The sequence below is a fragment of the Aulostomus chinensis genome, chromosome 20 (genome assembly GCF_037954235.1).
Source record: "Aulostomus chinensis isolate RoL2024-O1b breed Wild chromosome 20, RoL_Achi_v1.0, whole genome shotgun sequence".
Lineage (NCBI taxonomy): Eukaryota > Metazoa > Chordata > Actinopteri > Syngnathiformes > Aulostomidae > Aulostomus > Aulostomus chinensis.
In genome coordinates, this window is record NC_141339.1 from 21,101,862 (window position 1) to 21,119,863 (window position 18,002).

Sequence of the window (18,002 nt, forward strand, 5' to 3'; positions counted from 1 at the left end):
GGCACATCATTCATCGGTCTGAGTGTCATGAACGCCATCATTTACATGGTTCATGTGACACACACACACACACACACACACACACACACACACACACACACACACATATACACATATATGCATTGAGTGCATGTAGTTACTCACCATGCCCCTAAAGAGGCAGTTAAAAGCCTCCATGCCATAAAGCATCTATCTGCATTCACCAGACTCAACACCCACAGAAGGTTTCAGTCTATTTAAACATTAAAGCCTCCTTTTTTTTTTTGGAGGGGGGGGTGTAGCTTTTGTGATACTGAAAAACCTAAAATCTGTAACTCCAGTTTTGACATGTCAAATATCTGGACTTATCCAGGTGGGCATGATGTAAAAAGATGGGTAGTTTAAATTCCCCAGATGAAGACCTCAGCCTCGCATCCACAGGAAAGCAAACAAAGGGTTCAGTTCATCCTCCAGTGGGGGACCCCGGTTTAGTTTATGATCGAAGAAGTCATCTAAAAACCATGTGACGACCGAAACAACATGTTCATCCAGTCACATGAAGGCATCAGGCATGAGTAGCGGTTCAGTGTCTGATTCACTCAGCCCTTTCAGACCAGGTACTAGTGTGTCAGACCAGGTACTAGTGTTTCAGACCAGGTACTAGTGTTTCAGACCAGGTACTAGTGTTTCAGACCAGGTACTAGTGTTTTAGACCAGGTACTAGTGTTTCAGACCAGGTACTAGTGTTTCAGATCAGGTACTAGTGTTTTAGACCAGGTACTAGTGTTTCAGACCAGGTACTAGTGCTTCAGAACAGGCACTAGTGTTTCAGATCAGGTACTAGTGTTTCAGATCAGGTGCTAGTGTTTCAGACCAGGTACTAGTGTTTCAGAACAGGTACTAGTGTTTCAGACCAGGTACTAGTGTTTCAGACCAGGTACTAGTGTTTCAGAACAGGTACTAGTGTTTCAGATCAGGTACTAGTGTTTCAGATCAGGTACTATTGTTTCAGACCAGGTACTTGTGTTTCAGATCAGGTACTAGTGTTTCAGATCTAGTAGTAGCATTTCAGACCAGGTACTAGTGTTTCAGACCAGGTACTAGTGTTTAAGATCAGGTACTTGTGTTTCAGATCTAGTAGTAGCATTTCAGATCAGGTACTAGTGTTTCAGACCAGGTACTATTGTTTCAGATCAGGTACTCGTGTTTCAGATCAGGTATTAGTGTTTCAGATCAGGTACTAGTGTTTCAGATCTAGTAGTAGCATTTCAGACCAGGTACTAGTGTTTCAGACCAGGTACTAGTGTTTAAGATCAGGTACTTGTGTTTCAGATCTAGTAGTAGCATTTCAGATCAGGTACTAGTGTTTCAGACCAGGTACTATTGTTTCAGATCAGGTACTCGTGTTTCAGATCAGGTACTTGTGTTTCAGATCTCGTAGTAGCATTTCAGATCAGGTATTAGTGTTTCAGATCAGGTACTAGTGTTTCAGACCAGGTACTAGTGTTTCAGACCAGGTACTTGTGTTTCAGACCAGGTATTAGTGTTTCAGACCAGGTACTAGTGTTTCAGATCAGGTACTTGTGTTTCAGATCTCGTAGTAGCATTTCAGACCAGGTACTAGTATTTCAGACCAGGTATTAGTGTTTCAGACCAGGTACTAGTGTTTCAGACCTGGAAGCGGCGTTTCAGACCAGGTACTAGTGTTTCAGACCTGGAAGCGGCGTTTCAGACCAGGTACTAGTGTTTCAGACCTGGAAGCGGCGTTCCAGACCAGGTACTAGGGTGCATCTTGAGCAATCCAAGCAGCTCAATATACAGGTGTGAATGCACCCAGCATTAACAGATGATTGAATTCAGAGGTGATCTGGGTCACATGACATCCCACTCTCTTAGGAATGTGCACTCAAATGAAAGCTGCACCACCCTCAACTTTTACATTTTGAACAAAAGGATTTGACTGGATTATTATAGTGCAGCTATGTTAGAAATAAGGGAATACAAATATACCACAAAATCAATCATTTTTCTATTTTTTTTTATATTTTGACAACATGTCTTCTTTATTGTACAAAATTGTGGATTTAAAAACAAATAACCGAAGAATGAGACCTCTGACTTCAGTCTTACATAATCCAAAAAAAAGATTATATTGGCGTGAATCTCGGATTCATACAGCAAATATAGAATAAATCCCTGTTCTAGAGCATGCGTGTACTTTTATCTGATCTAGTAGTGCATGTAAGATGGTGACATGTAGACCTTAGGGACCCTTTGATATTCACAAGTGCCCCTAAGATCAGTGACAGCAGTGCAGGACGTTGTGAGAAAATTATAAACTACTTCGTTAAAATTTTGTAGGTTGCAAAGTCCCAACTGCAAAGCAGTATGACGACAAACGCTTCTTTTCACTATTAGAATATTTTATTTTAATCAACAATAAACTAAAGTCAAAGAACCCAAGATAGCAGTATCAACACAATGTCTATTTGTAGTTTTAATAGCTGGGGTGAAGCAACACGCTTTTTTTTTTTTTTTTTTTTTTTCCAAAGGGTCTGACACATTGGATTTGAATATTCGCAGCCAGTGTGCAACTCTCCCTCATTTCCATGTCGATATATGCGTGTGTGTAGGAGGAAGAGTGAGGAGCCGGAATGGAGGTGGCGAGAGAATGAGAAAAAGAAGTGGGAGAGAGAGGGAGTTGGTGAGAGTTGGGGATGGAGAGCCCTTTCTTTTTTTCTTTTTTCTTTTTTTTTTAGAAATATTTGGACAGAGGGAGAGATGAAAGGTGATAGCTGAATTAAAGCACAGAAAAATGGTGAGGCATTATCCCATAACAACACACACACACACACACACACACACACACACACACACACACACACACTCGGTCCTACTATTCAATCCCTGCTTGTTTATTTAATCAGAGATCAACCTGTGTGATTTAAAAAAAAAAAAAAGAGTTTTAATCTCACCGTCAAGCAGACCTCTGGACTGAACACACCAACTAGATTACCAGCAACTGTGACTCGACAAACAACACACTGGTTTGAATACACACCTCTGGTGACTCTGAACCATCTGCGCAGTTCTGTGTACTCACACGTGCACTCCTTTGTGTGTGGGTGGGTCTTTGGGGGGGGGGGGGGTATTTAAGTGGGAGAAGTTCTTACTTTTTTTTGGTGTTTTTGCAGAGACCAGATGCTGTCTCCTTGAGGTAGTTTTACTGCCTTTTTAAAGATGTTTGGCAAGTGAAGAGAGACCTCAACAGATGTGCGTTAGTGTGTGGCTGAGCTCTGCAGGTGCTGTGAGAGTCGCTTTTGTTTTTCAACTGGTGAAAGGAAATAAAAAAAAAAAAAAAACAACAAGAAAAAAAAACTAAACTTAAACTGCGTACACAGAGAAGTACCCGGCTCACTGCTTTGTCACTTCTGCACAGTTCAGGCGCTGGTTTCTAAGGTAACCCTCTTATATATTTGTCGTACTTCTCATTGTTCATTAGCAGTTGTCTCAGTAACACTGTCCCACTCTGGATCATCTGTTTTAACTCTACTGCCACGAGGGACACAGCAAGTGACCGCCGTGTTGGTAGACGGAGCGGTAGACCGCTGCTCGGCCATCGCTGCTGGCTTCAACTTAACCAGATGCTGGGAAAGTAATTTATCGAGCTGTCATGCAGCATAAGCTTCAAGTGTTTCTTTTTATCACAGTGAATCTGAAACTCAATCCTTGCTCGATCAACACAGGCAAAGAGTGTTTTGGATTAAAGTTTATTCAGTGATTTTTGGGACAGCTTACTCCTGTTAGCATAGCAGTAGCATGAAGTGGTAACCACACACTCGCAGCCACGGCGGTACTGAGGCGCTCTCGTAACATGAGCTGATAGACATCATCCCTGTCGAGCCTGGTTCTGCAGCTACTGTCTGATCATACCTGAAGAAAATAGAGGCCACATGCACCCTCAGCGCCACAGGAGCTGAGAGTCATAAGCAGAACAGGAGCTCAGATACACGCTGGGTGGAACTATAGCGACACTCCATGACGTGTATCTAGGCAACATATGAAAGTCTTAAAGGAACATAGCACCTTTATGAGTGTTAAAATGTATGTGTGTGACTGAGCGTTGATTTATGTGTGTGTGTTTCGAGTGCGTGCCGCCTGTGAGCGCACACATCTTCAGGAACTCTTAACACATCTTCATCCGTCAATCTTTTCCATGACCGCGCGACCTGCTCGGCGCGCTTCGAATCAGTCTCATCTTCAAATTCAGAAAGGAGCTTGCATCATGAAAAGCAAATGTAAGACTTTTTAAATTTGCTCATTCACATTCCAGGTCATTGATGTCTATTCCTGCTCATGCTGCTTGAAAGGCAGGAAAACACCTGGGAGAACCTATGACTGCATGTTATGGATCTACTCAGAGGAACATAAAGAAATCCATGCTTTTTTCTCCGGCTGCATGCTTTTAGGGGATGAGAATGTTTGGATGAAGGCCACGCATCCGTTCACACCCGAGAGGACCCAAGACAAAATTCAAGCCCACGGTCGTCCAGCTCATCCACCAGCTGTTGCAAACGGGAGCAAGATTTCCACCTGCGCCGAGACACGTTTGAACACATTTATATCTGCTGTGCAGCGACGGGCACCACCTGGCTCAAACTGCCCCATATACAGCTTTAATTTAGCTCTGAAGGTCAGAACGGTCAGCTGTGCACCTACTTCAGAGGGCCAGCGCCAAGGATATCATGAGGCTACGCAATGAGAGGTTCCTCTCGCTTTCAGCTCAAATAAAACTTGAATTCGTATCGCGCATTTCATGCATTCAGTGTAGCCCGATGCGCTGCACATTGACGAAAAACATTTTAAGAAAAGGAGGAGAAAACATACCGAGTCAGTTCTATTTGGATGGCGCCAAATCACAACAGAATCTCATGACTGAGTCAATGTAGAAGCACACTCTTTAAATTAATTTGCTGTGAAATTTAGTTTGAAGAGGCCGAAGGGTTTTCAACGTGAGCGAGAACTGCGACTGTGTTGTACGTCGCTTTGGACAAAAGCGTCTGCTAAATGAAATTGTAGAATTGTAGAATTGTGACCATGAGGCAGAAATATCAAGCAGACCCGGGCTGGTGGGCGGCCATCTGCCTTGACCAGTTCAGGTGAAAGAGAATAACTGTGAGGGAATGAATGCGAAATACAGCAAAGCCGAGAAGTGATGGACTGTACTAAATCGACAGGTATTTATCCGAACACACACGTGATCTTTAGGTTAGGGTGGACCTGAGCGAAGCAGCTTTTAGCAGAAAAGCTAAGATGTTGTTCTGACACATCACAGCTTTTGTGGCGCCGCCATTGGAGGGGCTAGCTTCTCCTCAGCTAGAGATTCCTCCCTCGAGAACAACGTGTTTTCACTTTTCATTCTCACAGCGTGAAACGGTGATGCGGGTATTGAACTGTTTGTTTGATAAACTGTTGGGTAAACTGTGTGCATCGTTGAGGAGGGAAGCAGACAGTCCCATCTGCAGGATGGCGTTTCGCTCCGAGCATGCTCACAGTGAGGAAGTGTCATCAGCAGATGTCCCTGACACCCGAGGAACCGTCTTCGTCTCCTTCTTTTCAGGCTCTTGTCCAGCTGTATCCCTCCTCCTCACTTATTTCCCTCCTTCATGTTCCCCTTTAAATGTCCTTCTCTCTCTGGTCAGATGCGTCCGGGACATAGCGAGAAAACAAATGGGACACATGGCAGAGTAAAAGGTCTCAGGTGGGAGAAAGGGATGCTTAGGCAGAGTGTCAGCTTATTATTTGTTCTCCCCTGAATGATGTTTCTCTGAGTCTGTTGTTTTGTCGCTCTCCCTGTGTGGCTCGGTCACGGCGTTCTGAGCCAAAGGGTCAGCGAGGTCAGTCTCAACCCAGCTCTCTGGCACTCTGTGCAAGCTTGTTTACAGCTTTTACTGTCGACATAGATGAGACTCCCATGGGTACACACCGGCTCACACACACACACACACACACACACACACACACACACACACACACACACACACACACACACACACACAGTTATACACATACAGAGGAAAAAAGCATTTGGCAGCCAGAGCTATAGACAAGGTTGCCATGGTAACAGTATGTCCTCTCACACTCTCTCTCTCTCTCTCTCTCTCTCTCTCTGCACATCTAGACAGTATAATGTATGCAGCTATGGAACATGCCCACAAACACAGCTTTATCATTGTTTAGGCTCAGTATTAACCCTTAATATTCAGGCCTGGAAAGTGATAATTGTATGATGATGTTGTTATTTATTGTTTACACTTTACAGCTTGTGATTAAACCAGAGCTGGGTCTTAATTTGGCTGCAGAAAAACATCATTTGTCGGTTGAAAGATAACGTTTTGAAATGGGAGAAGTGGAACGCTAGAAGTAAGAAACCCCCCGCCTTGTCTCATCTGGACTCTCGCAGCTTTGCTGAACGCACATACGCATCCTGTTCGATGGTTAATTGCGTCTAACGACTCAGACAGAATGAATAAATCGAACTTTACTGATTTCGCCGCTCTCATAAAGGTGATCTCAGCTGAATGTGCTTTATACATAACTGACAAGCTGATAATAAGATGATGAAAATAAGTGGCCATGAACACTTAAAATCCCCCACCATGAACAGAATACACATGAGCAAGTGTGATCAGAAAAACCGTAAAGTAGATTTAAAAGCCAGTCGTATTATTAAATTGAATACATATTTCAAAAGAAAAATGCTGAACCAAGATAAACCTTTATTATTCCCTCACACTGAGACATTTCAGGTCAGCAGTTAAGGGATTGCGAAAATAGAGCATCACAAATAAAGAATAAATGCCAGTAAATAAACATACAATGAACAGAGAAAAGAGTTGTACAAAAATCTGTGCAATATAAATATCAGGAAATGTAACAATACCAACAGTGTCCACACAAACAAATCTCAAAAATACATAAATAAAAGCTCGCCTGAAAAACTAGATGTAGTAAGATAACAAAAAGTTCAATCTAATTGATGGAAGGGTGGATTTTATTTTATTTTTTTCCAACACAAAGTAAGGGAGTGAGTTCTAAAACCATCTGTAAAATTCAGGCTGAATGGGTAGTTTTTAAGTTAACCTTTCAACAATTTCAGCTGCTCTCAGATCCTCGAGCAGACGGTTACCGCAGCTCGGAGCATAAAAGCTAAAAGCTCCCTCTGCCAAGGTTTTATTCCTGCACTTTGGAGCCACGAACAGATTTGTCCTTGAGCACCTGGGGGGCCGTGCACGCATGTGAGACATACAGTATAGACTAGACTGGTGCAGGACCACCAAGTGCTTCAAAATCAAGTAAAAGAAGTTGAAAATCAATACGCAGACAGACGATGCTTGGTAGGCCTCTCCGGAGTTTCTTTTGTTTCGTTTTTTCTTTTTTAGAAATGCAGAAAGGTGAGCAAGGCGATCACGGTGCATTTAGAACAAACCTATCAGCGTCGTGAAGGAGTGTGTATCATCCCGCCATCTTTGCTTGGACTTTTCCAACTCTAGCGAAGAAAAGTGTCAAAATGAAGCTTTGAGGTCTTGACACCGACTTTAAATGATCTAATGGTCTTTCTACCTACGGGTCTCCTGGCTCTTGTGCTTTTTATCTGTTATCTTTCCGTATCTGTTAAGATATCAGAGTTTTACGTACAGCGGGAAAACAGTTATAAGGATTAAATCCAACTGAGTGCTTTGTGAAAGATTCTTCGTTTACCGACTGATCCGCTGTGTTTTATTCCACTCGTTTCATGTTGTTCATTGAAAAACTCTTTGATCAACCTCTGCAGATTCACTCCATCTTAAATGAGATTTCTGTAAACACTGTTTTATTGGTGTTGGCTTCTGTGTCTTTATTTTATTTTATTTTTTTCCCTTGTTGTGTGTCATGCAATTACTGAAGTACCGATGGGTTACTTTAACAGTATTTATGTAGCACTTTGGTGTATCTTCTTCCTATAAAAGCAAGAAAAGAAAACTCGGTATGAATGTCACTGACTTTTTACATCACCTACTGTCGATCTGATAGACATCAAACTTGGCATTCATATTGCCGGTGCCCTGAGGAGGTGCAATGCAGAATTGAAGGATCTGAGATGACACGTGGAGATGACAGGATTCTGGATGGCTTTGATGCTGTCTGTATTTATAGAGTGATCAAAGCCGGCAGAGATCTAATATGACAGGATGGCAGACAGAATGACTGAGATCAAAGTCCGAGATTGTAGGGGGGGGGTTGGCGCAGGGTGAGGTTGGCGGGGCTATGATGTCATGCAACCCACCTCGCCTCTCAAACAACAGGCACTGCAAGGGATGACGTGGTGGGGCATGTAGCGGGGGTAATGTGGGAAGTAAATCCGAGATCGAAGTCGGAATCTCCAAGATCAAAGTCAGAATGCAGAGATCAGAGCCTGAGATTAAGATGAGGGAGGTTTTGGTGACGTTACACAACCAGTAGCCCCTCAAACAAAGAGTGTGTTGTGTCACAAATGCCCACAACTAGACTTGCACTATTGGTATGAGAGGAAGACGCTTCAGCAAGGAGGGTGTGTGCACTAGCGTCAGTCACCAGCGTGTCTCCCTGAGGTAACAGGGAGTGAGCTTTATTCAATGGACAACACTATCCGCCGGCGACCGACTAAATTCTTTGTTTAGTGTCCACCATGGGAATTTGTGGCTGTGTAAGCAAGAAGGGTAAATTATCATGGGTACAACATTTTTTTGTGAACATTTCTTTTGACGTCTATTCACTTTACAGCTCCACCTGCTGGCCACTGTCAAAAGGGCACTGCACCGGTAAAAAGAAACAAACTAGAAATCCTCCCTTTTGCAATACGGGATCATTAAAGCTCAGTCCTCAATCTCACTTTTAACCTCAGATGTGTTCTTTCTCTCCCTCCCTCTGTCTTCCTAGCACTTGGCAGAGCTACTGGCAGTGGTGCGTCTCCCCTTCATCCATCCCTCCTACCTCCTGAACGTGGTGGACAACGAAGAGCTCATCAAGTCGTCTGAGGCGTGTCGCGATCTGGTCAATGAAGCCAAGCGCTACCACATGCTGCCCCACGCACGGCAGGAGATGCAGACGCCCAGGACCCGGCCGAGACTATCTGCTGGTACGCATGCACTCACATGACGCCCTAAGATGGCAATGACATGATCTGCTGCCCACCAGCGTGATTGACCCAGAACACGATGCGGCACAATCCACGCACCCACACACACCTCCACTATTAATATGTCACAGCCACACATTGACAGAGAGGTCACCAGCAGACCCTGACTTGACGCCGCACAATATTGATTTTAGCCCTCTGGAAAGTGATGTTTTACCGCTCCATAATGTTTTCTGCACAACTACAGTAAACATGTCCGCGTGGGTCATATTTCCAAATGCCAGGAAAAAGCTTCTCTTTTCACCGTTCCGCCTTGAGGTTATAAAAATTGGGAGTGTCCAGCCATAACGGCTTCCCAGCGTTTGCGGGAAGCTCTTTTACAGCAACCTCAGCACATACTCTGAAAACTTTTTAACACCAGCTAGGCACAGTCAGGTTCATCCTCACTGTCTGAGCAACCAGCCAAGCGTTCATTCAACAGCTACCGATGCCCAAGCTATTGAAGACTGTGTTTACATCATTAAAAGTCACAGAGTCATGCATGGGAATTAGGAGGCGCCTGCAAATTGCTTTTGTCCGTTGGGTTTTTCCCTCAGGTTGGCCAGGACTTCACTCTTTCCCCCTGTAAAGAGCTCACTAATTATAGTGTCTGCATGGTATTATGAGCTTCGCGCCAGCACACCTTACCATTCAGCCCAAGTAATTTTTTGCTTGGTAGAATAAAGGTAATTGCCTACAAATGGCACTTTATGGAGAGGTCAGTTCAACAGATTAACAGCCATTGTGCTTGTTTGCCAGAAAACAAACATTGGGGGAATTGTTTACTATTTTGGGGTCTTTAATTGCCTGTAATGTAGTCACAGGAGGCCTCATAAAGAATCATTCACCTCATGAGAAAAGACATTTTTTCACCATTATATGCACTCAGCATCGTCCCATTACTCATCCTCCATCCACAAGTTTCTCTTTGTTCTCAGCAGTTTCTTGAAGCGTTTTGTGTCAAGGCCATCATGTTTAGTATGTGCATATCTTATGCCTTCTCCCGCCCCACACTGAAGTGTGTATTGATTCACAGCAGCCGGTGGCACTGTACAACGGAATTATATAAATGCACAAACGCTGCTGGGATGAATACATGCATGATGCATTACACCCCGATGGCTCTGTGAATGAGAAATATGCTTTTCCCAATCAAGTTTTGATATGCTAAAGTTCTTATTATGACAAGCTGAGGATTTGATCTGGCGTTGAAATGTGGGAAACTTTTGTGTTCTGACGTATCGATCGATACAAATCAGGGGTGTCATGATCTTAACGGCGAACTGAAGTGGATCAAAATGACATTTCAGTTTCCACCATCAAAACTAAAGGGAGATTGATGGTTTTGGGTTTTTTTTTAATAAAATTTCTCTTCACTTTTCCAAGAATTTTCTTTTATTTCTCTCCACCTCCACCTCGAGTACATTAGCATTAGCACGCGTTAGCTGCACCCAAGCCACCATAGCTACTGTTGAGAGCGGAGATACATAAACTGAACCCAGAACAGTGTGTTGATTTAAGCCTCAATTAAACACTGCAATGGACGCATTCAAGGACCCCTGAGGAACTTAAAGGTTGGAGGATTTGGAGAACCGGGACACCCCCGGTACAAACGTACCTTGATGTGTTCATGTCCTTGTTCTAAGCCTGTGTGTGCCTCTGGTGGTTGGGACTGTTTTTGTACATGTGTGTGTTGCTATGCTGAACCATCTGCTGCCTTGGACAGGCTGGGCTCCTCACAGCAGGCTGTGCAGTCAATGGGACTGCAGGATAGACACAGGGACTGGCGTATGGACACGCGGGACAAGACAACATGAAGGCTGGAAGGGAAGTTTGGGAGGACGAGAGAGTGACGGGACGTGGGAGGATGTCGGGATGTGTCGGGAGACAATAGGGGGAAGAGAGGGCTAATCAGAACTGAAATTTGGAGCAGGGGCATTTATTTTACTCCAAGAGTAGATGTCTACTTGTGTTAGCAGTAAGTGTGTGTGCGTATTTTAAATGTGCGTAAGCAGATGGGGCACCACCTGAGCTCGGTTGATAAGTCTGTCAAGCAGAAAAAGAACGGAACACTGCCACCCGTGAAGCCGTTCTTGCTGAGCACAGTCAATCTGTGAATTTGTGAGTCGCGTACATATGTGTGTGAGTGTGTGTGTGTGTGTGTGTGTGTGTGCAGGGATGCATGTCGGAGTGGCTCTGACATTCAAGCTTTTCACTTGCGATAAACTTGTATTGAATTTTTTTCAGTCTATAAATTAAATTCATTCATTTGAAACAGATTATTGAATAAATACGCTTTCACATCCACACTGCTGTTTGTGGATACGAGTGCAGGTTCTCCCTTCTGATACATTTCTCAGACCTTTACTACATGTCAACATTGAGAGGGTTCAATAATGAGTAATAGTCATGTGCATATTACAGCAGTACACCTGCTTGACTTTATTTGATTTAACACGCAATATAGGAACTGCTAAAGTGTGTGTGTGTTTTTGTGTGTGTGTTTTTGTGTGTGTGTGTGTGTGTGTGGTATATACTTTTCATCTCCTTCATGAGGAACACCTGTATAATATAATACTTTCTTGTTGTGCTTCTGCTCCTGCAGGCTTGAGACATGACGGTATGTAGGTCCGATTTGTACGGAGCCCTGGAGTGGCCATAAAATGTGTGTGTGTGTGTGTGTGTGTGTGTGTGTGTGTGTGTGTGTTTTTTGTGGTCATTTGAGAAAAAAAACATCTTAAAGCCACAAGACAACTTGTCCCTCAATTTAGTTACGTAATATTTCTGAACAAGTTATATCTGAGTGGTTATGGTTTGTGGCCTCAAAATACGTAAATATAGGGAACAAGTTATACCTTGAACTCTCTTTCTCTCCCTATACACACACACACACACACACACATTTTTTTTTTCTCTATATCCGCTAACGCATCGCTCCGTGACCACTCCAGGATTCTGTACATTCCAGTTAACACGGTATCTCAGGAACACATTGAAAAAGTGTAAAAGTATTTATTAGAACAAGTTTAAACGTTATTTTGTCACACAAACCAAATGTTACTCGCTAATTTTCTTATATACCTTATTTGTTAGTTCCATGTGTTGCCAAATTGAGGATAATAAAGCCATCGATGTGATCACTAATGGCCTCCCAAAATGCACTAATGAGATGGAGTTTCATAAACATTTAAGTTTAACGAAAAAGACCGACATCTTACTTGTTGGTCCATTAGCTGTAAGCTTTGGAGGAGAAAAAAAGAGAGAGAAAAAAGAAGTCATTTCTAGTGCAGCTGAAGAGAAGCAGCCAGATGGTTTCTACACACCCTGTAATTGTCTTGTTTTCCCAGGTTTTTCTTTATATGGATTCCTGCTGTGCGGCATTGTGTTGTCTTTTTTCTTTCTTGATATAACAGCTCAGTTTTATTGATGGTTAGTTTTATATTAGTCATTCTGACAGAGCTTGCTAGCAAGTCACCACATTGTTGAACAGCTCCTGTGCAGAAGTGATAAAATTAGTTCCCAACAAAAATACATTCTAACTAATCGTGGGCAACATCTGAAGTAATAAAAATTGTACTCCGCTATTTTTTTTTGAGCTGCCTCATTAACAAGGAGGTCTTTTGGGTTGCCCTGCAACTACTTTGAATTTTGCAGCATTTTTAATGGCAAACAATTGTTCTCAATTCTTTTTTTTTTTTTTAACAATGCATATATACATTAATGTGACAGTTCCCTTTTTTCACAGGCAGTCTCACCAGAGCTGTCTGCCTCTGCGCCAGTGAACCTGTCGGGGGGGTTGTAGGTGACGTCATCTATTAACAGCCTCCTGTCATCCACACTTTACCAGACCAGAATCTTGGGTAACGTGGAAACTATCCAAGTGTCATAATGAATCCACAGTGTTTTGCATACTGCATGTGAATGCATTAGCTGCTAATTGGTTAATTAGAGTGTGATATGCATCTGATTAGCTCCCATTAGAGTCTCCAGGAGATCATGAGGATTACACAGCTGCCAGCCCAAGAAGTTCACTCGCTGAACTTTCCAACTCAACTTAGAAGGTTTTGTTTGTATGGAAGCACATTTCCTCCAGTGAAAGTATAATAGATGAATATGGAAATGGTCAAGTCTACATTTTTGCAGCACGGTGGTGCAGTGGTCAGCACTGTGGCCTCACAGCAGGAAGGTTCCAGGTTCAAGCTTTGTTCTTTCTGTGTGGAGTCTCCATGTTCTCCCTGTTCCTACTGGGTTCTCTCTGGTACTCCAGCTTCCTCCACAGTCCAAAGACATCAAGAGGGGACGAGGTTAATCCAGACTCTAAATTGACCGTAGGCGTGGCTGGGAGAGCCAATGGTTGTCTGTCTCTATGTGTTGGCCCTGCCATGGACTGGTGACCCGTCCAGGGTGAACCCCGCCTCTCTGCTGGGATAGGCTCCACCCCCCACAACCCTTAACAGGATAAGTGGAAGAAAATGGATGGATGGATGGAAGTTCCCATTTCTTTTTATTTTTGCTTTTCTTTATTTTGCTAGCATGGATGGGCCTCCGTACGTATTTCTGAGAGGTATTTGAGATCTTTGATATACCTGGTGTGTGCGGGTGCGTGTGTGTGTGCACGCACAATGTTCCCATTTCCTTCTCTCCACATGTGATGCTGTCCTCAGCTCAGGGGAGGGTGTAGAGTACCAGGACAAACTGTTAACTCAACCCAGCCAAGTGGAATAGCACTCAGACAAATGAGCTGTAATGACGAGGAAACGCAGGGGTCCAGCTCCTATCACACTGTTTCTCTGTCTGGCAAGCACATGCATACACACACACACACATTATTAAACCTTTTATATATACACGCTGTAGGAGAGAAGCCTTTAACAGCGTCTCTATCCTTTCCCTGTCCACTCCATCGTCTGTAATCAAGGGTTCATCACTCTACTCAAGACAGGAAAGAATCTCTGAATGTCTGCATCAGAGTGGCTCATCCAATCTGCTCGAAACTTGTCAGGTGTACTGCTGGAGATCTAAAGAAGCCCAATGTTACATTTGAAGTAATATGGATTAACAGGTCTTGAGGAATATTTAATGAAAGACGGCAACTAAATCGTCAGTTTTGACAATGGTTAGCGTGCCGAGACGGCCAATTTAGATATTTTAGCCGGAGGAATCTGAGCCTCGTGCTGATGGACGGTACTGGAGTTCACAGGAAAAGGTGTTGCAGTCATTTTCACAACAGTTGAAGTTGATTACTTCAGATGAGCAGTATGGATGCGTTTAATGGTTTTAGCGTGTGTTCTTTTTTTTTTAAGTTTGAAAACTGGTCTCCTTTTGCTTTTCATCAGCATGGGGGTGAATCTATAATTGCTGAATTTTCATTACTGGGTGAACTATCCCTTCAAGGCCCGAACCTACAAGTTTGCCTCGGTGGAGAAATGCACTCTGACTGCTATCAAGCTGATGAGATAATGTCCCTGGATGTAAATTGGTTTCATAGATTACTCACCTGCAAGCACTTCAAAACCTAGATCAGAACCCTGAAATGTGCGGGGGAAAAAGATTTAAGTTGCTCCTGAAATGTTGATATCAAATGGTTTTGACCGTTTGGCGCTGGTGCGGCATTAAGCAAGCCAAATACAACACAGTTTCATTAGAGAAGGCTGCATAATGGCTCGGCTGGAATCCATTGCTAAGAGACAATAAAAGCGGGCTCCTGTGGGCGTGACATTCATCTAGTCATTCACACCTCTGTCAGCCAGCAGCCCCTCGGAGAGTGGCTTTGCGAACCACCTCAAAGGAAGCGGAACAAGATTCACACCTTGTAACGAGAGCATAAAATGTCATCGGATGACTGTAGCCTGAAGTCTGCCACCTACTGCTTCTGGCTCAGGCCCGATGATTACGGTTTCACTGATGGCCCTGTCTGTTCTTCAACTGCAGTGACAGTGGCTCGTTTTCATGCAATAATTTAATTTATTTGCTGGCCTTCTCTGTGGCTGCACAGCTTCAACACTAAACATTAGGCAAGGTGATGGTGACGGCGGAAGCTGTCAGCAGTTTAGAGAGATAAGCTTTGTGTTTTCTGTGCCAGGACTTTGTTGATTATTGTCCAGCTCTGTGTAATTATTCAGCCTGGTTTGTCTTTTGGAGCCAATGCAGCATGAGATTACTCTGTTTCACCTCTCAAACTGGAAAAGCAGGATGCAGAGGGGGGAATGTGCCAGAAATAATCGCTCTATGTGAAGAGCGCCCTTCAGCAGATCCCCTTCCGATTTTAGTTCTGGAGGCTGAAATGGTATTTGAGGGAGGGAGAGGGTAAGAGAGCAAGCCAGAGAGAAAGTTGGATGCAGCTATTCACTGGAGGACTGGAGTATGACTTTTTGATATTCCTGCAGCTTATCAGTGAAGTCTCAAGCAAACACATCTTATCCCAGCTCATGAATGTAACATGGAGGCAGTAAATCCAGATACATGGGTCAGTCTCAGCATCACTCACGCCACATCTGGAACTTTGACCGCCTATACCTGCTGAAGGCTGGAAGGCCTCATCCAATATTCAGCACAGCCTGAACCTGGTTAGAGCTGTATGATAGCATATGCTGATGTGGTTGTTTGGGCTCTGTGTGTGTGTGTGTGTGTGTGTGTGTGTGTGTGTGTGTGTGTGTGTGTGTGTGTGTGTGAGAGAGAGAGAGAGAGAAAGAGAGACAGACTTTGAATCCATAAATTAACAAGAATGACATTCACACATATCACAAATTTATAATAAATGTTTACCAGACTGGCAGTAGTTTAGAGTACAGAGCTGGGGCGGCACAACTCACAGCAGTAAGGTTCCGGGTTCGAGCCCCGGCTGGAGCACGGGGTCTGTCTGTGTGGAGTCTCCATGTTCTCCCTGTGCCTGCGTGGGTTCTCTCTGGTACTCCGGCTTCCTCCCACAGTCCGAAGACATGCAATTGGGGACGAGGCTGATTGATACTCTAAATTGACCGTAGGTATGAATGGTTGTTTGTCTACGTGTGCTGGCCCTGCGATGGACTGGCGACCTGTCCAGGGTGAACCCCGCCTCTCACCTGGGATAGGCTGTTGGGATAGGCTCCACCCCCCCCCACCCATCCCCCCGCGACCCTTAACAGGACAAGTGGTAGAAAATGGATGGATGGATGGATGGATACCAGAGGATACTCCTTTTACAGCACTGGCTTGTACATGTACACATATATATATGATTGCTTTACAGATTGGGAAGTCTTGGTGTCGGTCCATTACCAGCCCACTCGATCAGATATCAGAATTAAATAGAAATATAATTAGATCCATTGGCCCAAGATTCCCTTGTATGTGGTTAAGTACTGTGCAAGAACCCCAAGAATCAGAGACATCATAGCCTGAGTATCCCAAGATACTATACAAATATGACCAGGTGATAATCAACAGGCTTCATGTTCAGTGTGGTAACACTTTTATACAACCAGAATTTGGAGATTATACAATCTCAGATGCTGTAAATGCAACACATACATACATGCTAAAAAGAAGAAGAAGAAGTGTCTCATGTTCGGGTGTAATATATATTTTCATGATGCATATGAAGTCCACGTATGACAAGATATGGTGCATTGCAGCAAAACACAGGATATGCAGAGGAAATGATCTGTCTTCTCTAAAGAGTCACAGAGAGTCCAGTTGCAGTACTTCTGGATTCTGGACCTTTTCATGTATAAACACTGAGCAACATGTATTAAAGATAGGAGAATCAAGGATGGCAGGCTGAGTCAGGTTGTATGCATGCATTTCTTTATGGACGAAGGCAGGTGAAGCAAAGTGCAACCATACAAAAAGTTTTAATTACTGTGTAAGAGGGGAAAAATACTGCATTTGAATGGGTATCCATTGTTGAGCCATGAAAAATACTGAAGCTGCCATCCAGCTCATCAGGAACAGTTATGGACTCAGTATCTTGCTAAAGGTCACTTGGACGTGGTCTCCAGGGGAGGCGGGAAGTGAACCAGCAACCCTCTGATGAGCAGCCAGCCCCTCTGCCTCCCTGCTACCCTTTAGAGTGGTATCTTATCACGTGTTGTCACAGTTACTCTGGATAATCACAAACCACCATTGGGACTAATTCTTATATGGAAAGTAGTTCCAGTAAAACAGCAGCAGAATATTACTGGCCTTTATTCCTTTGAGTGTTTAAGTTAAATTCCTCTCATTTCTGTTGTATTGGAGTGGAGACAGAAACTGGCAGATAAAATCAAACAGTGACTGGACATTCAGTAACATCTACAAAAACCCACTAACATCTGGCTTTTGTCTGCAATGGTATGGGGTAATTTACATGAATTTCCTGAACCGACTACATTAAAGCTATTACTAGCCCCTTTTCCTCACAGCTTTGATGTGATAGCGCTCATTCATGTGATGGCATGCTGGTTTCCGACAAGATGCCAGCCCACCAGCACCGTGAAGACACCTATAACCGGCCTGAGATAGTGCTGTTAAACTAAAAACACAGCGGCTGCACCTTATTTTTATACAGTCTATGGGTTACACACAGCACGGTATAGTCATGCTAATGATGCATGCTGATTAGCTGATAGCCGCCATGCTGAGTGAGCTGAAAGAGCGAGTGAAGCCCCAAAATAAGAGAGGCTCTGACAGTGGCAGGAGCACTAAGACAAGAAGTGGAGGAAGTGAAGGTTTACCTGCATTTCACATGGTGACATGATACGATACGATACGATAGGACGTGACATGATATGATACGATACGATAGGACATGACATGATACGATACGATACGATAGGACGTGACATGATACGATAGGATGTGACATGAT

At 43.7% G+C, this 18,002-nt stretch overlaps 1 protein-coding gene across 5 annotated transcripts in view; it reads left to right on the forward strand.

The window, feature by feature from the left end:
• The window catches only part of klhl29 (kelch-like family member 29), a 262,520-nt gene that overhangs the window by 191,984 nt on the left and 52,534 nt on the right, over window positions 1–18,002 (forward strand). For all 5 annotated transcript variants that reach the window (XM_086190650.1, XM_086190648.1, XM_086190649.1 and 2 more), the window contains one exon: window positions 8,938–9,136. In XM_086190650.1, the coding sequence (XP_086046776.1) occupies window positions 8,938–9,136 (199 nt within the window). The remainder of the gene's footprint in view (window positions 1–8,937; window positions 9,137–18,002) is intronic.